Genomic DNA, 23,807 nt, shown 5'->3' with positions numbered 1-23,807 from the left:
CTACGCCACCCCCATCCCAGATCATCATCATCTACTACACACAAGATGCTAGAAATCTCCAATTAAAAAAAAGAGAAGCAAATAGGGAATAGACAGATGACATAGCACCTGAAAGAGGAAGGAAGGAATGGCTACTTTTCACATGATCCAGTAACATTTACTCACCATCACAAACTGACAGAGCTGAAATATCTGTGAGAATTCATTGCACATACTGCGGGAGGAAAAAAACATGAAGTATAATTTCACATGAGAAAGTAAAAGAAAACACAGCTCTTCAAAAACAAAATGCATGCTCAGGAAGCAGGATTGGAACTTCCCAGCTGTTCTACGCTAGCGGGAACTTCCCAGCTGTTTTACACTCGTGGGATCTTCCTTTCCCACTGACGGCACGTTCCCACCGCGGGTTTCCTGGCAGTGAGGGGAAACTCTGTTGAAAAAGAGCAGAACCAGAAGATCCCACTGCCAGCCAATGGCAGGCAGCCCCCTGCCACACGAAAACCGCCACGGGTTGGGCAGTAAATCCTGCCCACGGATTTCGCTTACCAATTCTGATGGTACAGGAAAAGACAAGGCTTTGCTGCATTAATTTGCAAAACCTAGGCACAGGTACATCTGCAAGTACTCCGAGTCTCGGGTTCAGGGGGAAGAATGCAAAAAAAAGTGCACCCAAAGTGTTGGTCTAGTGACTTCCAATGGCAACTGTCCATATACATAGAAAAAAAGAGTCATGCTGGTCCCTGGTTAGACAACATGTCCACTGTCCCTTGTTGTTGAGTTTTGTTCCCACTGAGCACTGACCTCTATTCTATTCACACACAGGGCGGCATGGTGGCAGTGGTTAGCACTGCTGCCTCACAGCACCAGGGACCTGGGTTCGATTCCTAGCTTGGGTCACTGTCTGTATGGAGTCAGCACGTTCACCCCATGTCTGCGTGGGTTTCCTCCCACAGTCCGAAAGACGTGCTGGTTAGGGTGCATTGGCCATGCTAAATTCTCCCTCAGTGTAACCCGAACAGGCGCCGGAGTGTGGCGACTAGGGGATTATCCCAGTAACTTCATTGCAGTGTTTATGTAAGCCTACTTGTGACTAATAAACATTAGAAAAAAAAACATTCTGCCATCCTACCTTTGCCGCTATTAACATTCTTCAGCCCCTAATGACATCATTAACAGCCCCTTTTTGTCTCATGTCCACAACACTTTTGTCAATCTCTCCTTAGCTCTGACTTTCCATTCTGCCCCACCCCACCCTCTATATCACGGGGAGGCGATGGCCTAGTGGTAAATCAGCCAAATGGTAGAAACTGGATTGCAAGAAAATCTAATCAGATTACGGCACTGGGGTTAGCAGAAAGTGATGTGGACATGCCTGAAGAAGGGGCTTAGAGCTCCGAAAGCTTGTGTGGCTTTTGCTACCAAATAAACCTGTTGGACTTTAACCTGGTGTTGTTAAACTTCTTACTGTTAGCAGAAAGCACAACAACTACATGGATAAGACATAGCACTCCATAAATCAACAAAATCAAAATGGTCCAAAAATATATTCCCCATGTTTATGGAGGACATCATTCTACACCCATCTATTCCAGAGCTTCATAGATGAGGGTGGATGGCAAGAAAAGTAAAAGGAACAATTACAGACAGGTCAGGAATGGTAAGCACTATTGCTAGATTACCAACGACCATGTTGCAAGTGGTATGCTTCCACTCACAGTCAAACAGCCTGCTGATGCTCACTGCACAAGCCCGCAGCAGAGGAATGACTGGCGGAGTGAGGAAAGATGCAGGACAGTGGCAGATTATTACCCCTCCCGACTCCCAGCCTGAACTACCACTTGCAGCTAAGGAAGGGACAAATCCTGGCAACGTTTTGACTCGGTGCACCAACCTGTCTTTCAAATGCTTGGCTTTCACCTGCGTCATCTGTCCGCTGGAGAAATCAAACACTTCTTCGCTGAGCAGTTTTAAGATGACCATGTTGTTCTGACACAGAGATTCGCTGGTTTTGCTGGCTCCTACTATATCACTTATGAACGTGGGCCAGTTTTTGGGCCATTCGTGTTTAAGTATCTGCAATTAAAAATAAAGAGAGGGGAATTAGATCAAGTTAAAAATCCCAAAAGAAATTCCACATTCTTCAACTCCCAGTGATATTTCCAGGGATATCAAATTCCATTTATCCATTCATCACTTTATGTTCAGTAATAATGGAAGTCAGATGGTGGGAGCTAAACTGGTGGACATCCAGTTCCTACCATCGTGAGCAATCCTAATTGAAGGGCCATACCCACAGTGCAAAAAAGAGAGCAGGAAAATCTCTCTGTGCCACACATTGCTACTGGCAAGTTCAGCAGTTGGAAAAGCCATGTACACGACTGCCATTTATATCACCCGTTGCATCTGATGTTGCTATGGTTTTCTATAGGCCTGAACTTAGCCCCAACAGCCGCTCTGCCACCCTCATTTTAATTTTGATGTCCCAACCTACTCAGAGGGTCAACTTGAGGCAGATAGGTGGGGTAGTCTCACGTGGACCAAAGGTGACTGCACACCTGCAGACCTTTGGAAGTAGATCCTGATGAAAAATTGCAGTTCGGAGCTTGAATGAGAGCTGCACGTGTTTCAGGTCACATATTTAATCCAAACTTCGACCTGACGTGGTGGAAACTTTCCTGCAGCATTAAGAGGAAGCTGACACCAACATTTATAGGATTACCTGTTGAAATCTCCAACATAAATATAGCGCAAGTATGCACAGAGCAGCACAATATCTCAATGTTTGTGCATGCTTAGTGATATTCAACTCTAAGTAGCACGCTTGAGCAAAAGGCACAAGTATAGAGGTTCAAGCCTCTACAGATTGGATCAGATAATCTCGAACCTCTCCCCTTGATAAAATCATGGCTGATCCAATTGTGGCCTCAACATTACTTCTCTGCCTATCCCCTCTACCACTTCTTCATCAATAATTTATCTCCACCTTTTTGTTTCGACCTTGCCTCCATCGCTCTTGGGAAGAGAGAGTTCCACAGACTCTCAACCCTCAAAAAAATATTCTGCTCATCTCCATTTTATATGGGAGACCTCATATTTTTAAACGGTGTCCCCCGACTTCTATTCTCTCCCCCAGGGGGAAACATTCTTTCTACATCCACCCTGTCATGTCCTCTTGAGACCTTAAATAAGATCACCCCTCGTCCTTCTTAAACTCCAATGGGTAAAGTCCAACCCATTCAACTTTCAAGATTTCCCAAACCCTCCCTTCCAGGATTCAGTTGAGTGAACCTTCATGAACTGCTCCTAGCATTTATATCCCTTTCTAAATAAGAAAACTGTACACAGTACTCTGGATATGGTCTCACTAATGCCCTGTACAACTACAGAAAAGCATCTCTACTTTATATTCCATGCCCCTTCCTAATCATTTGCTCTACTGCATACTAACTTTCATGTATTTGGGAAAGGTATTGGGGCTTGAGGAGCTTGTAGGCACAAAAGAATGGGCAAGGCTGAGAGAGATTTATTGGCACAATGCATGTTAAAAATATTAAAGGATAGACAGACAGACAGACAGACAATGGAGTTCCAGCAAGGAAGGGGAGAGGGTAGCTGGAACAGAGGCAATGGATAAAGGACAAAGTAGCAGAGTTTTGGATGTGGTGGAATTTACAATGGGGGGAGTATGGGACAGAGTAGTGGTTCAACTGAGATGAGAAGGGAATACACAAGGACGTCAGCAGTGGCAGGCATGAGGGCGCGCACACACACATGCCCCCTTAGCTCCATCCCAAAGAGTGGGGATTATGTGGAACGGACACCAGAGACAAACATTGTATATTAAGCATTTGCTGGGAATGAGAGATTCTGATTGAGATCAGTCCTGTTAAGTTAGTAAACACAAATGTTTCTGTTTTGGGTGCCCCCAAAGAATGGTTATTGGAAAAAAAATCTTCAGTCAGGAGTGGATTGTGGAGGCTGTACATGATTGATATTGTAGAGTTTTACACAGCTATCTTTGGGTGGGTGGGGAACATGGAGAAAAACTTCGATCACTTTAGAGATTAAATAAATTGGGTAGAGTCCATATTAAGGAAGGTTAGGTATGGTCTATTCCTTCTTACCAGACCTAACCTCAATTCATGTTGAAATTGCTTGCTTCTTATAGTTGCAGTTTCTGAATATATATATATAAAAAATATACATTCAAAAATTTATATTGTGAAGCTGTATTTATTTAATTACATCCAACATCTAACCCGAGTGGTTCTTCACTGTACATGAGCATAGAGATTTACTGATGACCATGAGTGGTATTGCAGCTCAGCCTGAACCCACTCTAATCAGACATGCACATGCAACACATATAACACTATGTGGTGATTGAAAACACTAGTCGCAGCAATAAGATTCCGTCTTTAAAATTCGTACTTAAACCAGTTTACAAGGAGCAATGCCATTGGGCATCCCCACATACAAATGGCTCCTTAAGAGTATAAAAATACTCAAATTTTTAAAACCACTCTTGTGCAACCTCTTCCCCATCCTTTCCAATTTTCTTCCTTCAACTCCCGAGGACTATGTTGGGGATCCAGCTCCCCAGGCAGGAGCTATCCCAGGGCATGTTGCCCATGTAGACATTCTTCACAGACACAAAAGGCATCACAGTCAAGCCCAGATGAACATTCTAGCAGCAAGGTTCATTGTACAGCTGAGGAGGGGGATCTCGTTTAGCCCTCATGCAGGTAACTTGTAGCAACCCATCAAAGCCAAGAGATTCCAATCAAATTCAACACAAGCCAGAAATAAAATCTGGGATTTCCTGGTTATGGCTCCTCTCATATCAGTGCCATGACTAACTGTTTGGACAGCATATCCACAGGTTTTGATGTTTATGATAAAAATAACTAGCAGAGTCTCATGGCAGCACCCTGGATGTAGAGAGAGAGAGAGAGAGAGACAGAGACAGACATCAATCTCCTCATCGTCCACAGGGAGGCAGTAGTCAGGAGGCCAAGTGTTAACAGAAGCCAAACTTTTCTCGTCCCCACACTGCCCCTCCCATACCACAAACAAGGATACAAGGCAGAAAGAATGTGGATACATGAAGTATGCACACCACACTGTGTCTGCTCACATTCAGGCAGCTGGTCAGTACTGGCCCAGCCCAATCCCAGGGACATCAGCCAGGAGGGACAAGGGGAAAATTGGGCAGCCCTGACCTGAAGGTAAAACATACTACAGCAGTAGCTCAACCCAATCTTTAGGTGATTTGGGGGGGGTTCAATATGGTGTTCATGTGGATTGAATTGTGAAAAGTATATAATTTTTTGGGGTGACAGTGGTTAGCACCGCTGCCTCACAGCGTCACGGGCCCGGGTTCGATTTCTGACTTGGGTCACTGTCTGAATGGAGTTTGCACATTCTCCCCATGTCTGCATGGGTTTCCTCCGGGTGCTCCGGTTTCCCCCCCCATAGTCCAAAGATGTGCGGGTTAGGTGGATTGGCCATACTAAATTACCCCTTAGTGTCAGGAGGACTAACTAGGGTAAATGCATGGGGGATTATGGGGATAGTGCCTGGGTGGAATTGTGTAGGTGCAGGCTTGATGGGCCGAGTGAGTTCCTTCTGCACTGTAGGATTCTATGATTCTCCCAAAAGGGTCAACTCGAGTTCCACCAAGCAAACTGTTCAGAAACAAAAAAAAAAGCAATAAAAAAGTGGATTTCCCCCACCCCGCAGATTGCAATAAAACACTTCACCAACCTGGACAAGAATCATATTCAGTTTTCCAAGATAAACTTTATCTTTCTAGAAAAGAAAATGACATGTTAAATAATGCCTGTGAAACAAGCCTACTTGGCCTCAGTACTCCTTTTAAAATTAAAAATGCACGTCTCGGTAAAACACACACGGGTGAAACAGCTTCCATTCCAAGGCAGAGTTCTTGCCCCAAACCGTCATACACAGATGTGAATAGCAGACAAGACAGGATTCAATTTGATTGTGGTGTAGCCATGGTTATAGCCTGCTCTGCGTTCAGCACTTGGTAACCATATTGCAAAAGCAACGATAATGTCAAGGATTAGCCAAGGAATAACAAGGAGCAGAAAAAATTCCAGGATTTGAGTTATAAACTATTGTTTCTTGCACACTATACAGACAACGCATACCATTCATAGAGAACGAGTGTAAAAGATGGAATTGGAGGGTATGCTGGAGACAGCTCGCAAGAAGTCGCCTTGCTCTGGCGCCATACTTATAGAGTCATAGAAGTTTACAGCATGGAAACAGGCCCTTTGGCCAGACTTGTCCATGCCGCCCCTTTTTTTTAAACCGCCAAGCTAGTCCCAATTGCCCGCATTTGGCCCATATCCCTCTATACCCATTTTACCACTTAACTGTCTAAATGCTTTTTAAAAACACAGAATTGTACCCGCCTCTCACCACCCTCTGTGTGAAAAAATTGCCCCTCTGGACACTTTTGTATCTCTCCCCTTAAACCTATGTCCTCTAGTTTTAGACTCCCCCACCTTTGGGAAAAGATATTGACTATCTAGCTGATCTGTGCCCCTCATTATTTTATAGACCTCTATAAGATCACCCCTCAGCCTCCTAAGCTCCAGGGAAAAAAGTCCCAGTCTATCCAACCTCTCCTTATAACTCAATCCATCAAGTTCCACATCCCACCTTGAAGGTTATAGATTTCAGAAAGAATTAGCAAAAAATACTATGATGAAATAATACTCAAAATATTTTTTTTTTAAACTTTACCTCCAAGGTCTCTGAAGATGTTTTAATGATCAAGCCAACAACATACTTTTTTATTCCTGAAATGGGAGAAATAAAAAGGGAAATATTGAAGAGTGGCTTTTGAAAAAATATATATCCTGGAAAATAATAGGAAAACTGTACAACTCACCTTCACACTGATTTCTTGGAAGTATTTTCCAACGGGTTTTGATTACATTTTCTAATATCTGCAAGGCATAGTACTGGGAAAGAGATTAAAAACCATCAGTGTTGTTTTAATTTCCTTTTGGGAAGAAAATCTGCCACATGGCCTGCATGTGACTTTAGATCTATATAATCTACACAAATGTCCTAGCAAGCCAATTAGTTCAAGGACAATTAATGCTGGTCCAGCCAGTAGTACCCACATCCCATGAAATAAAACATTATGGAAGAATGCAAAAAACAGCACCATTTTTGATCCAGAACCCACTTACCCCCAACAAAACTGAGCTCTGCACAAACAGCTATTGCTGACCAGGTGATGCGCTGAGTGGTAGCATCAGGTCAGTGCTGCTATGGGTGGGGAGGTATTTCAGAAGGTGATCAATAACATATTATGGAGTACGACATGTGGGAAACTCCTCAGTTTTGCGTTCAACACACAAACGAAACGAACTACACTTTATCAACAGCCTATACAAGGTCTTTTCTTCCTTCTCCATCACCTCTACTATCCTAAGTTGTTTGGGCAATAACTTTCAAAAAGACATGCCAGCAATTGTCCATACCGACAACCATTTTCAAAACTTGGGAAGAAAGAGCAGGAGGAGTAGTTAGGACACCCGACTCCATGAGCCTGTTCCGCCATTCGATAAGATGATGGGCTGATCTCATTGTAGCAGCAACTCCACATTGCAACATAACCTTTCACTCCCCCCACCTTGCTCACCAAAAACACACAGAACTCTGATTTACAAGTTAAAGATAGTAAACAGATGATCATCATTTTCTTCTTCTGTTCCAAAGCAGACCATAGTTTAGCCTGCAGTTATGTGCAAGTGACCAGCACCTTAGACTCTTGACATCAGCACTTTGTTTATCAAAGGCTTGGACAAGTGATTCCAGAGAGACATGATCAAATCATCCATCAGGCTACTCTTCAGCTTTAGCTGAAATCCAAGAGAGAAAAGATGGCAGGTACCGGGCGAGTAGTCCCAGTGTATACAATAATCAGGGGACAATCTTCCTGCAGCGTTAATATCTCAAGCAACAGTAACTCATTCTTCAACTGTCTTCTAGACTCAGCGTAGAGTTCAACAACTTCAGATCATAACCTCTGCCTCCATCTTGTTGTGTGTAAAGTTTTTATTTTGTTAGCCAGTTTCCCTTTCTTTAATCCCTTCATGTTGCATTCAGATGGGTACCAATAGCCATTCACCACTCATTTGGATGTAAACCCAGTTTCTGTACTGCGGCTAGTATCTCTCTCGCTAGCTTTTGCTTAATTCCCCCGTCTTCCATCTTGATCACAGAGTTTTCCTTTGTTATTCCCACCTCCACTCCTCTTCCACTGGCTTAAAAATTCTTTTTGATGAAAGGTCAACCTGAAATACTTTCTTGAAAGGTCATCAACCAGGAATACTTAGTGCTTCTCTCTTCATAGTTACTGCCTGATCTGCTGAGTACTTTTTGGTTTCGGGATTTCCAACATTTGCTTTCGTGGAGAGCAAAAAAAAATGTTCCCTTGGTTGGGGTGCTCAGACAAGGGGGCATAACCTCAAGGTCAAAATTAGACCTTCTCTGGGTGCTGTGAGGAAGCACCTTTTTACGGATGTGCCCCTTCCACAGGCAATCAGGGTTGGGCAATGCAAATGCTGGCAGTGCCAGCTACACCCACATCCCTCAAATTTCTGAAAAGGGTAATTTCTTACAGGGCAGTAAACACACTTCAAAAGTGCTTCACTGGCCACAAAGCTCCTTGGAATGTCATAAAAGTCTTTATTTAGTCGAAATCTGGACTTCTGCCCGCCCCCAAAAGCTGCAAGATGGTGGGGGAAAATGAAAAAGGGTCAAAACCGAGAAGGGTAAGCGTTCATACAAAGAGATCAGCCACAATCTAACTGAATGACGGAACAGACGCGGGAGGTCGAATGGCCACCGACAGATTGTTCCCCTCACCCCCCCTCAATATTCTGATGTCTAAAATATTACAGCCAGAAACTGTAATGGAACTTTTATTAACAGGCACCACAATAACTGGAAACAGTGCAAGGATTTACCGATTTGCTGCCTCTCTTGGTTGTTTTGTCAGCCCCGCTTTTGCCTGTTATTTAGCAGCTCCCCTCAGTATTCCTTCTTGCGTCTTTCTCAAGTCGCCACTTGCAAAAGCATTGAGCTATTTGTTTTCCAAACAATAAAGTATCTCTTGCTTTCCCTTTGGAATGTTTTGTAGCCGGTACAGTTTCACTTTATAATGTCGCTTACCTTTGTATTCATATTCTGGGAAAATTCTAGAATGGTATCTACCCTGGTCCAAGCATCTGGATGCTCTTTTAAATGAGTTAATATTTCTTGTGCCATTCGTTGCTGGGGAACAGAAAAGCATCAGATTTAGTGGAGTGCATTCAGGTCTTTGAAGCTGAAATAAGTGCCAAGAGAAAGATCGCCATCTACTTTGGTCACCCAAGGGTGTTGTTCCTCTTACCTGTGGGCCCTCCCCATGATATAAGCAATTTACAACATTATCCAGCAGATTAATGTCTAGCTTCTGATTGAAGTCCAGAAGCTGACGTGCAGGGTGGTCGGTTGTCATAATTGTTGGCATGGGGTCCTGCGAAAACAAAGTTAAATGAAACAGATCAGACAACAGTGCAGAAGCTGCCCAACTAAGACACTACTTCTTTTCATCTCTGTCCTACGACGAGTCCATTTTATCCCCACTTCTCATAAAGTTAGAGATTAATGCTTAGGTACTGTACAACACTGTCACCACACCTCCAAAGAGCTGCACTGACTTGAGATCGCACAAGGTCAAAGATGCTACACAAATGTGGGCGGCACAGTGGTTAGCACTACTGTCTCACTGCGCCAGGGGCCAGGGTTCAATTCCCGGCTTGGGTCACTGTTGGTGTAGATTTTGCATGTTCTCCCCGTGTCTGTGGGTGCTCCGGTTTCCTGCCACAGTCTGAAGATGTGCTGGTTAGCTGCTAAATTCTCCCTCAGTGTACCTGAACAGGCGCCGGAGTGTGGCAACTAGGGGATTTTCACAGTAACTTCATTGCAGTGTTAATGTAAGCCTACTTGTGACTAATAAATAAACTTAGACTTATTTAAATTACTCGTTCTGCTCTCCAGGCCTGGGTTTAGATTGCAGTGGTGAGCAGCCTCCATGAGTGTTATTCCAATCCCAAGCCAGTTGGCGAACAATGAAACTAGACAGGAATACTTTTCTTGATAATAGGTTTGTTCATGGAATGCAGCATTACATGTGCCTGCTTTCTACCTATCCACCCAGCGTCACAGCATTCTTTCATACTGAGTCCATCAGTAACCATTCGTAAAGTATCTAATTAAACAGCCAATTCACCCTCTCAGAGCACTGTAACAGTATTTTTTGATGAATTATATTATGTTCTGGGTTGATGGTGCACCCCAGTCCCTGGAGTGTCCACCGGTCACAGAAGGCTTCCAGCCTTCCAAATGGACACCCTGTGCCCTCTCTCGCCCCAAGGACAGCCTGTGCCCTCTCTCGCCCCAAGGACAGCCTTGCCGTGACTGTAGCCACAGAAGACGGGCAGACACACAGTCAGGCCGGAAGAAGTCTTTAATACTTTTCCTCTGCCTTTGACCTATCAGTTCGGTGTCCGAGCTGGCCTGCCTGGCCCAGGTGGGCAAATTAGCAAAAATAAATTAAAGTGACAGCTCCTTAAAAGGAAGCTATAACTAAAGACAAAAATCTTAAAAGGATTCTCATGGAATCAAAACAAAATATGGGGACCGATATAGCTCTCCAATTCCCATTGGTCACGGAAGGCCTCAAATGTACAGGTGGACACCTTGTGCTCCCTCTGCATTGACACCCAGTCACAAATGCAGCCACCCGCGCAGAAATAGAGTAATGCATTTAAGTCAGTCTAAGTTTATTTATTAGTCACAAGTAGGCTTACACTAACGCTGTAATGAAGTTACTGTGAAAATCTCCTGGTCGCCACACTCTGGCGCCTGTTCGGGTACACTGAGGGAGAATCCAGCATGGCCAATGCTTTTTACAAGCACTCCAAGTAGTTACTTGAACAATGCCCTCGCTTGTGTATTTTAAACAATATAATTAGCATACAATTAACAACGAACATTATGCAGGTAAGAAAGCTGCCAAGGGCCTCACCAGATCAGCACCGAGTACGAGAGCACCACTGTGCATTTGGCTACGCTACATTTACAACTCAAGTGCACTGACTCGCTTACTACAAGATTACACATGGCAAATAGATCCAAGGTTTCTGAAGAGTTACTTGATCCTGGGTGACGGCGGGCATGAGGGAGGGGCTGGTGGTGGGGGGAGAGAAGAGAGAGAAGAGGGAGGGGGAAGGTGGGAAGCACATTTGCATTGCTTTTCCTTATTTAGAGGGGTCACCTGGAAAACAAACTCACTTGAAAATTCACCATCAGGTCAACGCCACTGGAAATCATGTCTGTGCTCATCCAGTAAGGACAAAGCGATGAACAACTAATCTGCCTTCCACCAAGTCAAGAAACACAGCAGTATCACCCCAGCCAGCCACGCACCTCAAATCAGCCATGTAGCAAGGATCATATCATTTGTTTTGAGAGGGGGGGGGGGTTGTTTTGAGAGGGGGGTGGGGGGGGGGGGGGGGGGGGGGGGAAGGAGAGAGAGAGAGAGAGAGGAGGGAGCAGCAGGGCCCCCATTCCTCCAACAGTGTAGCAGTGACTGGGCACTGCAGTATTCATTGAGTGCTGCACTCAAATTGTCATCCTGGATTATGTGCTCAGATTCCTGGAATGGGACTTGAACCCATGACATTCGGGCTCAGAAACAAGAGTGCTCGCAACTGTGCCAAGGCTGGCACATTGATACCCAGCCCAACATGTGGTACAGCCAAGAAAAACAATGAAGCACAGAGAAAACAAAACTAAATCTGGGTTGGATTAAGCACTTGTGTTTCGATTTGCAAGTTGCATGTCTGAGCCCTTCTACTGTAACACTAAAACATAGACATCACCTCTCAAATTCAATTTGGAGCAGATAAGTTCATATGTCCCAGATGTGCCAATCAGCTGGAAAATGTTAATACTTTTTGGACAAGTGCACACAGAAACCCACTCATTACAAAACTCAGACACAAATTACGAAATCACCCAAGTGAGACAGCAACTTAAAATGGTTCTTTGAGGTTACACTCCTTTGGTTTGTTCTCACTGGAATGACGGACGTTGAGGGGCGACCTGATAGAAGTCTACAAGATTATGAGGGGCATGGACAGAGTGGATAATCAGAAGCTTTTTCCCAGGGTGGAAGAGTCCATTACTTGGGGCATAGGTTTAAAGTGCGAGGGGCAAGGTTTAAAGGAAATGCACAAGGCAAGTTTTTTTTTTTACACAGAGGGTGGTGGGTGCCTGGAACTCGCCGCCAGGGGAGGCAGTGTAAGCAGATATGATAGTGACTTTTAAGGGGCATCTTGACAAATACATGAATAGGATGGGAATGGAGGGATATGGTCCTGGGAAGGGTAGAGGGTTTTAGTTCAGTCGGGCAGCATGGTCGGTGCAGGCTTGGAGTGCCGTAGGGCCTGTTCCTGTGCTGTAATTCTCTTTGTTCTTTACTGTAGCGCTGACTTAAAACTGCTGCATTTTGTTTGCCTCTATTTTAAAAAGAAAGTCACATTACAGTCAAGGCAGTGCTCTGGACTGGAGCCAGAATGCAAGGTAGCAAGCACCTTCCTTCTAAGAATGGGGGCGGGGGCACCACAGTTCAGACGACGATGATTTGGAGATGTACAGGGGTAAGTGGGTGAATGTGACAGTTACCAACAGCAGTTCCCAGATGATATTTTTTTTAAATAATCAGGAATAACACTATTGTCTTCTCTCCTGCATTATCCAGCAGTCAAGCAAACCTGATTTTAGCCCCCTCCGAGGAGAATATAAAAACAAAAAAAAAACAATTTGGAGTTGCCACAATCTCTATTGCGATGGGAAGGTTTATACTGCACTCGAATACAAATTGGTACATCTGTAATGGCCTCTTAAGAGTTTTAACAAAAAAAGTGCTTTGCACATGTGGAGTCAAACTAAAACACAAGTTTTATTGAAAGATGCTCTCTGCACTGTCCAGAGTATAAACTGAAAGTAAAATAGCAGCCTCTGCAAACACCCCAATGACGTCAAATCATGGTGATCAACTCTTAAAGCAAACATGCCACCCTTTAAAAATATATAGCATCACTCCCCTTTACTTCTGTGCTCATGGCAACAAATTACCAGGATGTTATACATAGGATCAATAATCTAGACAGTACTATGCATCATTAATCATCAGACACAAGGAGGAAGTCAATCAGGAGGATGTCCATTCCTCTTTGGTTGTATATGACGTTCTGGAATTGGGCTGTCTTTGACCCTAGAAGTGCGATTTGGAACTTCAATGAACACTTCTCCTCTTGGAACTAATTCTGCATCATTCTCACATGGGATAGTAGCAAAGACACAATCAACAGGCAGCTCAGATTCAACTAAGTCATCCAGAGTCGTATTCACAACACTCGGAACTAAAGAAGAGTTGGTACTTCTGGAGATGATTTTGAGAAATCATTTTGAGGAAACAACAATCAATCAATCAGCCAGCAAGGCATCGCCAATCTAGTTCATCGGTTTGAACAGTGTAAGAAAGTCGACCGGCTTTTGCTAAAATTATGTCTGGTACCTATTTCCCATTTGTGGCATAATTACACACTGACACTCGATCTGAAAAAAAAAGTCATTGATACTCAACGTTGGCTCTATTCTCTCCTCACAGATGCTGTCAGACCTGCTGAGATTTTCCAGCATTTTCTGTTTCTGTTGTTGAACTATTGCACTCAGAATACAAACTGAAAGTAAAACAAAAGCCCTCGTGCACTGGTTCCCAACCTTTGTCCTGTCATGGCACACCTCTTTACTATAAAGAGATTTTGAGGCACACCTACTTTCTCTGCCTTCTTCCCTTACCGAGAACTTCATTTTTAACTTCTTCCTGTCCTCAACTTTTTTTTTTAGAAACTCTCTCTCTCGCGCTTCTCCCAGGATTTTTGTGCCCGTTGAGTTTTCCTTTTTGTGTAGGTGCATGGGCTCCAAGTCCTGTTGATCACACACATGGGCCTGACCAACATTAAAAATCCACGCCACGCACGTGCCGCTCTTTCCTGGCCAGCGCATGCACGGCTATTGGAGATGCCAACCATTTGAGCTGAAGATGAAGGTTAGTTTCAGTTTCATTACATGAATTTTGAATCATTTTTCGTGGCATACTTGGGGGGGTTTTCGTGGCACAGTGTGCGTTGGGAACCACTGCCTTGATTACATCACCTTGGAACATAGGAATTAGGAGAAATAGGAAAATTCAGTCCTTTGAGTCATGGCTGATCTCTCCCTGGTCTCAAATCCACCTTCACACCTAGAATCCCACAGTGCAGGAGGCCATTTGGCCCATCGAGTCTGCACTGACCACAATCCCACCCAGGCCCTATCCCCATACATTTACCCTAGCTAGTCTCCCTGACACTAAGGGGCAATTAAGCATGGCCAATCTACCTAACCCACACATCTTTGGACTGTGGGAGGAAACCAGAGCACCCGGAGGAAACCCATGCAGACACGGGGAGAATGCGCAAACTCCACAGAGTGACCCAAGCCACGAATCGAACCCGGGTTCCAGGAGCTGTGAGGCAGCAGTGCTAACCACTGTGCCACCCATATCCCTTTTATTAGAAATATGTTTATTTCCCTCTTGAAACCATTCAATGATTCAGACTCCACTGCGCTCAAATCATGTGATCAACTCTTAGGCAAACATGCAATCCTTTTAAGACATATAACCACGTCCAAACAGAAACAAAAAGCAGGTCAGAGGCTGGGAATTCAGCAGTGATTAACTCACCTCAGCCTGTTCACAAGGCATGAGTCAGGAGTGTGATGGAATATCCTCCACTTGCCTGGATAAGTGTAACTCCTACAGTACTCAAGAAGCTCGACATCATCCAGGACAAAGCCCACTTGATTGGCACCCCACCCACTACCTTAAGACATTCACTCACTCTACTAACGATGCACAGTGGTAGCAGCATGTACCATCGACAAGATGCACTCCAGCAACTTACCAAAACTCACTGATAGCACTTTCCAAATGCAAGGGCTCTACCAGCTAGAAGGACAAAAGCCTTGAACAGGTGCAGGGGAACATCATCCCTCTCTCTCAACATTTCTACACAGCGGCTGGATCAAAATCCTGGAGCTCCCTGTCTACAGCACCTGTAGACACTGGAGAGTCGTAACAGACATGCCAAAGTACCCTGTGGTACCAACACCAGAGAGACTGCAGCAGTTCAAGACTGCAGTGGTTCAAGATGGCAGCTCTCCACCACCTTCTCAAGGGCAATGAGGGATAGGCAACAAATGCTGGTCTTGGCAGCAACGGCCGTGAAAGAATAAAAAAGTATCACCCAAAAAAAGAGAATTTCACTTCATGTTATAGAATATTGCCATAAATACATTGTTCCTGCAACATTGAACTAGATGAGAATTATACAGTTCAGGAGGATATTCGATCTACTGTGCCTCTGCTAGATGATTCAAAGAAACATTCATTCGAATTGTATCATCACCATCCCATACCTTTTAAATTTCTATTTGAAATATTTATCTGTTTCCCTTTTTGATGTTATAATGGATTCTCCATCACTACAGTCCCTGGCAGGACATTCCAAGTGCCAACAGTCTGCTTTACAGTCCATTCTTTTCAGAACTGCAAATTTACTTACCTACCAGTTTTGATTTATTATGGTCATGTATTAGTATACAGTGAAAAGTATTGTTTCTTGTGCGCCATACAGACAAAACATACCATTCATAGGGGAGAAGGAAAGGAGAGGGTGCAGAATATAGTGCTGCGGTCACAGATAGGGTGTAGAGGAAGATCAGCTTAATATATGGTAGGTCCATTCAAACGTCTGATGGCAGCTATTCTTGAGTCAGTTGGTATGTAACCTCAGACTTTTGTATCTTTTTCCCGACAGAAGAAGGTGGGAGAGAGCATGTCCGGGGTGATTATGCTGGGTGCTTTTCCAAGGCAGCAGGAAGTGTACACCGAGTCAATGGATGGGAGGCTGGTTTGCATAATGGCCTGGGCTTCGTTCGCAACCCTTTTCGTTCTTGCGGTCTTGGTCAGGGCCGGAGCCGTAACAAGCTGTGATACATCTGGAAAGGATGCTTTCTATGGCACATCTGTAGACACTGGAGAGTCGTAACAGACATGCCAAAGTTGATGTGCACTCACCACCCCACGTTAATTCAAAGTGTTGTTTTACCATATTTCCTTATCCTCCCTAAACATTTCTCAAATTCCTCTACATTATTACAGTCTCATTGCTGAAACCATATCTAATCTCTTTTGTCCCCTCTCTAGTCTTGACACTTTTTGCGTGCCCAAAATTGAACCCAATACCCAGACTGCACACTAATCAATCATTTGTACCACATCTTTGTTACTCTGCCTGCATCCCCCACCTGCCCCCTTCACCCTGCGTCACTAACTTATAATGGCTCCCAGTCTGGCAATGCTTCCATTTTGAAGGTTCTTGGGCAGTTTTTCAAATCCCTCCACATCTTTAATCTACTCCCCCAACACAACAGCTGTGCCATCATGCTGCCTGACCCCATTAGCAGTCACTGTCCTAATAAAATGCAATACTGAACTACACAATTTATTTATGTTCTTGTGAAGCACCTTGGGACATTAATAGGCACCATGTAAATACATGTTGCTGTATTCCATGCCTCAATTTATAAAGTAAGAAGTTTAACAACACCAGGTTAAAGTCCAACAGGTTGGACTTTAACCTGGTGTTGTTAAACTTCTTACTGTGTTTACCCCAGTCCAACGCCGGCATCTCCACATCAATTTATAAAACCATTATCCTATATTACATTTTAAAAAATATATACATGCATAAGCTGGTCCCCTTTTTGAAAAGATTTGTACATCTAATCCCCCTATCTGCTCCTCCAAGCTTTATAAATGGTATTTCATTCATGGGACATGGGTGTCACTGGCTGGCCAGCATTTATTGTCCATCCCTATTTCCCAAGGGCAGTTGAGTCTTTGATTTGATTTATTATGGTCACTTGTATTAACATAGTGAAGAGTATTGTTTGTTGCATGCTATACAGACAAAGCATACCGTGCATAGAGAAGGAAAGGAGAGAGTGCAGAATGTAGTTACAGTCATAGCTAGGGTGTAGAGAAAGATCAACTTAATGCAAGGTAGGTCCATTCAAAAGTCTGACAACAGCAGGGAAGAAGCTGTTCTTGAGTCGGTTGGTACGTGACCTCAGACGTTTGTATCTTTTTCCCCGAAGGAAGAAGGTGGAAGAGAGAATGTCCGGGGTGCGTGAGGTCCTTAATTATGCTGGCAGCGGGAAGTGCAGGCAGAGTCAATGGATGGGAGGCTGGTTTGCGTGATGGATTGGGCTACATTCAAGACCTTTTGTAGTTGAGTCAATCACATTGCTGTGGCTCTGGAGTCACATGTAGACCAGACCAGGTAGGAATGGCAGATTTCCTTCCCTAAAAAGGCATCAGTGAACCAGATGGATTTTTTCAACAATCGTTTCATGGTCATCAGTAGATACGTAATTCCAGATATTTTTTATTGAATTGAAATTCCACCATCTGATGTGGTGGAATTTGAACACGGCTCCCAGAACATTAGCTGAATTTCTAGATTAATAGTCTAGCGATAATACCACTCGGCCATCGCCTCCCCTGCTCCTATTTTATCCCAAAATACATCATTGTTTTTTTCTACTATAAGAACCTCAGTAGGAGAGGGGGACACGGGTCAGTACAAGATGCAGCTGAAACAGGCAGCTCTGTGCGACCTGTTAAATTGTATTTACAGTACAGAAACAGGCCAGATTAATTAATTGATGCCAGTGTTACTGCTCCACATGGGCCTCCTCCTGTCATAATAATCGAAGATGGCGCAGGAGCGAGGCGACTTTCTGCAAGTGAGCCCAGCATACCCTCTAATTCTATCTTTTACTCTCGTTCTATGCTTCTAAATCTTTATTCTAACTTTTTTACATCTCTCCAACAATGACCTACTTCATATTAAGTTGATCTTTCTCTAAACCCTAGCTATGACTGTAACACCACATTCGGCACCTTCTCCTTTGTGTATGGTGTGCTGTCTGTATAGCGCGCAAGAAAAAATACTTTTCACTGTATGTTAATGCATGCGACAATAATAAATCAAATAATCCAGGTCAGAAACTCCAAAGTGTTCTATGAAGTCCGCCTGGATGCAAACACGAGAGCGAGACAATAAATCTTCCCCCTAACAATTCAAAAAGATTGTAAAATCCCAGACACTGCATGAGTAAAAATAAACAAAACCCCATTTAAAGCATTGAAGCAGCAGTAAAAGGCTAAGCAGGCAGCCAGTGCTACAATGAAAAAAAGACCGCTTACAATCAGCAGAAAAAATGTTTTAAAAAGATCTTTTTTTGTTTAAAAAGAGGCACACTTCCTCATGAGTTGAGTTCCAGCTTCTCCTTAACCGCATCTTAATATTCATCTCATTGTTCAATTTTTACAGACAGGTACTACCTCTAAGTTCTCATTCTATTCTACCTGTGCAATTGTGGTTGGATGCATCAAGAGGTCTTTCAAGAAGCCAACAAAAAAAAAAAGAATTCAATTAGAGCTTGACTGATTTAGGGACCATTTCTGTGAGTTCAGTATAGTATTGGGAATACTGGATGGCATTTCTGGGAGCCATGCCAATTCCAAACCCGTAACGCAAGTGCAGAAATGCCAAAAGCAACACACACCTGGAGAGGCAACCAGCCTTTCCATAAACCTATCTGCCCCAAGGGAAGACGCAGTCCAAATATTGTCCAAACATGTATTGCTCCCAAATATTCAACCAGAATACGAAACCTTTTAGAAAAATATCAAGTCAGAAGATGTGGAACATACACCGCATGGAAGTCACAACAACTTCAAGACAAATAAAACCAAACATTCTTCAGGGAATGCATATATACACAAAAAACTCCTCCTACAATCATGTTTAAATCAGTCCTCAAGGCAATGGCACCTATCCAAGTATTTGTTTTCCCAAAAGCTTACCCACTCATAGATCAATGACTTTTAATCAGTATTTGAAACATTAATCTCAGTTTCTCTCTCTCCACAGATGCTGCCTGACCAGCTGTGTTTTCCAGCACTTTTTCTCTCTCCTTGTTGTTTCGGATCCATTGCTCCACGTGTAAAATAATGCAAAACACGTGTAAAACAATGCAAAACACTTCAGCAAGGATCAATTGAAAAAGTGACATGCCCTCCCTAGCCCCAGGCTGATTAAGCTATGTTTACTTATTGAAATGTAACATTTAATGAAACTAAAAAACTGGTTTCACAAAGAATCTGCTGCAAAACATTTTTAAAAAAACAAAGGATTAAATTGGCTGCATTACACAATAGCCAAACAATCTTTAAAATATTTGAGACAGCATAGAGAAAGATCTCAAGCTTCAACATGTATAATGGATAGTTCAGAACTTTCAGCCATGCAATTCCCCAATTAAAAGTTGCTCATACTATTATCGGTCACAAATCACATTCTCAAGCTTTATAATTCAATTCTTTCTTCCCCAATTCCTGAAGTCCACTGCTTATCAACACATATGGCAGTTCCATTCAAGTGGTGGCACAGTGGTTAGCTGCCTCACAGTGCCAGGGACCTGGATTCGATTGCGGGCTTGGGTCACTGCTTGTGTGGGTTTGCATATTCTCCCTGTCTGCATGTGTTTCCTCCGGGTACTCCGGTTTCCTCCCATAGTCCAAAGATGTGCGGTTAGGTTGATTGGCCATGTTAAATTGGCCCTAGTTTCATCAGCAGGGTAAATATGTAGGGTTATGGGGAAAGGGTCTGGTTGGGATTGTTATCAGTATAGGCTTGATGGGCTGAATGGCCTTATGTACTGTAGGAATTCTATCATAATTACTCCCCCCGCCAACTTGTTCATCTTGATGTTGGGTTCATTTAGAATTGCTGTTCTTGTTTACTTCAAGAGAAAGAAGAACTTGCAATATTGTAGTTGTAGTGCCTTTCTGATGAAAGATCATCACAGATTCAAACTAAACTTGTTCTCGGGATGTGAGCATTGCTGGTACAAGATCGATGAAATTCTTGTGAAGTACTGTGAGAGCACTGCACTGTCAGAGGTGCCACCTTTCAGACAAGACGTCAAACTATGGCCTCATCTGACAGATCAGGTGGATGCAAAAGATCCTATTTTGAAGGAGGACAGGAATTATCATTGGTGTCCTGGCTAATACTTATCAATCAACAGCTCACAAAAAAAAACACATTATCTGGACATCATCACACTGCTATTTGTGGGATTTTGCGGAGCGCAAACTGGTGATGCCTTTCCTACATTACAACAGTAACTGCTCTGAAAAGTCCTACTGGACTTGAAACATTAACTCTGTTTTTATCTCTCTCCACAGATGCTGCCAGACCTGCTGAGTTTTTCCAGCATTTCCTGTTTTTATTTCAGATTTTCAGCGTACATAGTATTTTGCTTTTATTTGAGGGTATAATTTGACCAAATGGAAATCTTCCCAAAATTGAGCCATACTAGAATGGGAAAAATGTTCCAGTGGAACACGGCAGCTCAATTTCACAATCAATGATTTAGCAATTCAACATCTTTTGCTCTTCTCGGATGTATTGCAGCAATAAATTAGACATCTGAGAGTTTAGGGTTTTCCCCAATTGTAACACCACCAGGAACCCATTTCCTTTAATGAAGTTGCCAACAGCTTCAAGGGCAAAAAATCTAGGTCCTCATTTTCCAAGCGACGAGGTTAAAGTTTATTTATTAGTGTCACAAGTAGGCTTACATTCACACTGCAATGAAGTTACTGTGAAATTCTCCTAATTACCACATTCCGGCGCCTGTTCGGGTACACCGAGAGAGAATTTAGCCTGGCCAATGCACCTAACCAACACGTCTTTCGGAGTGTGGGAGGAAACCGGAGCAAACCCACGCAGACACGGGGAGAACGTGCAGACTCTGCATACAATGGCCAGAGGCCGGAATTGAACCCGGGTCCCTTGGCGCTGTGAGGCAGCGGCACTAACTGCACTGCTTTGGCTTTTAATGGAGAGGCAACCTCCTTTGAGAGTTGGTATTATCTATTTATGACTAAGAAATGTAACCATGGACAACGGTTTCCATTTTATCACAGTTCAGTTTACTGGAATAGAATGTTATATCCGATAAGGAGGATAAATTATTCCAGTCCCAATTACTTTCATGACAGGATGGAGGCGAGCGATTGCATCAAAAGTATAATTCCACCTCAGGTACAGTAGTGAAAGTTTACCAAAAACTACATCCCAGATTAAACTTTGCCATCTCAGGGTTAAGCACTATATTTTAGAACATTTATTAATATCATGGAAATAATTTATCTCATTACAACTCTGGCATTTCTACCCCCACCTAAACTAATTAGAGTAATACTATTCTTGGTCATTCAAGTACCTTTTACTATTCCGATTTTAATTTGTAAGCATCTAATTCCCCTTTACAAGGAAATTATGAACTCTGCATCAAGAATAGCTGTAGAATCATAGATACCCTACAGTGCAGAAAGAGGCCATTTGGCCCATCGAGTCTGCACCGACCACAATCCCACCCAGGCCCTACCCTTGTGGCAAAGAATTCCTCAGTCTAACTACTTTTTTTTTTAAAAATCCAGAGTCGTATAAACTCCTTTTCAGGCATGTTGTCAAAGCTCTACATCTTGCACTCATCAGGACAATTTGCAAGGATACCAAATGTAAAGGGAACAACAATTTATACTGCATGAGAAGAGAGTGACAATTGGTTGGCAAGTGGACTCCAATTCACAGAAGTGTGGCCATTGAGAATGTGCAAGTTGACTGAACTTTTTTTTAAAAAAAAGTTACCTTTTAATCCTCATTGTATTGGTCAATCACAATAATCCTTCATAAACCTCAGGATCTCCATCAGATTGTGAATTTAAATTCTATCCTAACCTCTCCAGTCACTCTTCATAACTGCAACAACCTCTCAATTCCTGACAAACGTCCATATGAACAGGAACTGCAGCTTCTCCATTATTCTTAATAATTCCCATTAATTTGGTGCGTAAAACCATACATTTCTTCTTCCATACACAACACAGACACAACACCTGGCCTCCCCCACTACCCAGGATCCTTAACATCCCCAGTACATAAGAGTACAGATCCCAAAGCTAGAGTATAGTAGTCTCTAGTGCATGAATGGCAGCTCACCACCACCACCTTCTCAAGGGCGATAAATGCTGGCCTAGCCAGTGACACCTACATCTCTTCAATAAATAAAAGCCATAACTTTATTTGCCGTTTTACACTTAAATGACATAAACTGCCACTTTTAATGGATATGTGTATATAACTATCACAGTACCATTGCAGGTCGAACCCAAAGTACATTTCCCGTTTTTAATCTTGCTTAGGACATCTATAAATTGAACTACACCTGCCTATTCTGCTCACCAAGCTATCTATAGCCTTTCACAATTTATCAATGCCTCCCAATTTGAAACAGAGTAAATCTCTCAATTCCCAAATCCTGATTATTTATGTTTACAGTAAATAAAAACTGCAACATGTGCCCACTGGAACAATACAAAATACGCTTCCATTCTGGCAAACTTCCCTTTAGTCTCAATCTTCTTTCCATCAGTCATTCCTCTATCAGATTGGAACAGTAGTATATGAATTATGACTCTTGCAACAATCACAAGATCTGGACTAATGATCTGGAGATGCCAGTTCAAATCCCACAACAGCAGCTGAGGAGTATATGTCTCGTTGCCCATTACTGAGTGGCTTACTAGGCCACTTCAGAGTGCATTTAACAGTCAACCACATTGTTATGGGTCTCGAGTCATACGTAGGCCAAGCCAGGTAAAGGCAGCATATTTTCTTCAAGGATTTAAGTGAGTCGATAGGTTTTTATGCCAGTTACATGGCCACCATTACTGGCTACTAGCACCATGCCAGCTTTTTATTCCAAATTTATTAATCAGACTTAAATTAAATTGGTGGAGGTTCCCTACATTACAAAATATGACCAAATTTCAATCGGGACTTCATACACCGTGGACTGCTTAGCGACACCCTTTGCAAGTTTTGTAACATCAAACGTTAATATCACAATTGCCCTGCTGGCTCAGCTGGCAGTCCTGCCGATTCCTTTTCTCCTTTAATCACACAAACACTCATACCAGCACACACTTGCCTTCCAACATAAGGCACTGCATAACCAACAGAAGGAGCGCCATCTGATTCTCCTCTTTCTTTCCTCGAGATAAAAAAAAATCTGAAGACCTATTAGCATTCCCAAAGTATATCCCAGCCCAAAGCTCAAATTGGGCAACAACTTTGGTGCCTTACAATCTATGGTGCTCAGAACACCACCAGACATGCGTTTTAACACCTTCAACTACAAGGAAATTCCTGTCATTTAGATTTAATGACTTGCAAACAAGGTGATGCCTTTTTAAACGAGGCAAGGAGTACAGTATTAGAGTGCGATTAGTTATTAAAAATGAACTACTCCACTGCCGTATTTGACTTCCACCATGCTGGAATTTGATATCAACTAGAGCGTTCTTGTTACTTACTGCCTGAAGCATCATCACAACTCCCCAATACCCTTGCACACAATGAGATAACCTGGAACCACAAATGGCAAAAGTGACTAAC

The 23,807-nt window shown here is 43.1% G+C and overlaps 1 protein-coding gene across 1 annotated transcript in view; it reads right to left on the bottom strand.

The window, feature by feature from the left end:
• LOC144507302 (exportin-1-like) overlaps positions 1 to 23,807 on the bottom strand; it is a 70,553-nt gene that overhangs the window by 29,669 nt on the left and 17,077 nt on the right. The window contains exons 2-8 of the mRNA XM_078234369.1: positions 9,440 to 9,565; positions 9,220 to 9,321; positions 6,923 to 6,995; positions 6,775 to 6,830; positions 5,767 to 5,811; positions 1,892 to 2,073; positions 166 to 214 (exon numbers count right to left, since the gene is read on the bottom strand). Of these exons, the coding sequence (XP_078090495.1) occupies positions 166 to 214; positions 1,892 to 2,073; positions 5,767 to 5,811; positions 6,775 to 6,830; positions 6,923 to 6,995; positions 9,220 to 9,321; positions 9,440 to 9,559 (627 nt within the window). The 5' untranslated portion in view covers positions 9,560 to 9,565. The remainder of the gene's footprint in view (positions 1 to 165; positions 215 to 1,891; positions 2,074 to 5,766; positions 5,812 to 6,774; positions 6,831 to 6,922; positions 6,996 to 9,219; positions 9,322 to 9,439; positions 9,566 to 23,807) is intronic.

This window comes from Mustelus asterias, chromosome 18 (genome assembly GCF_964213995.1).
Source record: "Mustelus asterias chromosome 18, sMusAst1.hap1.1, whole genome shotgun sequence".
NCBI lineage: Eukaryota > Metazoa > Chordata > Chondrichthyes > Carcharhiniformes > Triakidae > Mustelus > Mustelus asterias.
The sequence above is the reverse complement of the archived record's forward strand: the minus strand, read 5'-3'. Positions and strand labels throughout refer to the sequence as shown.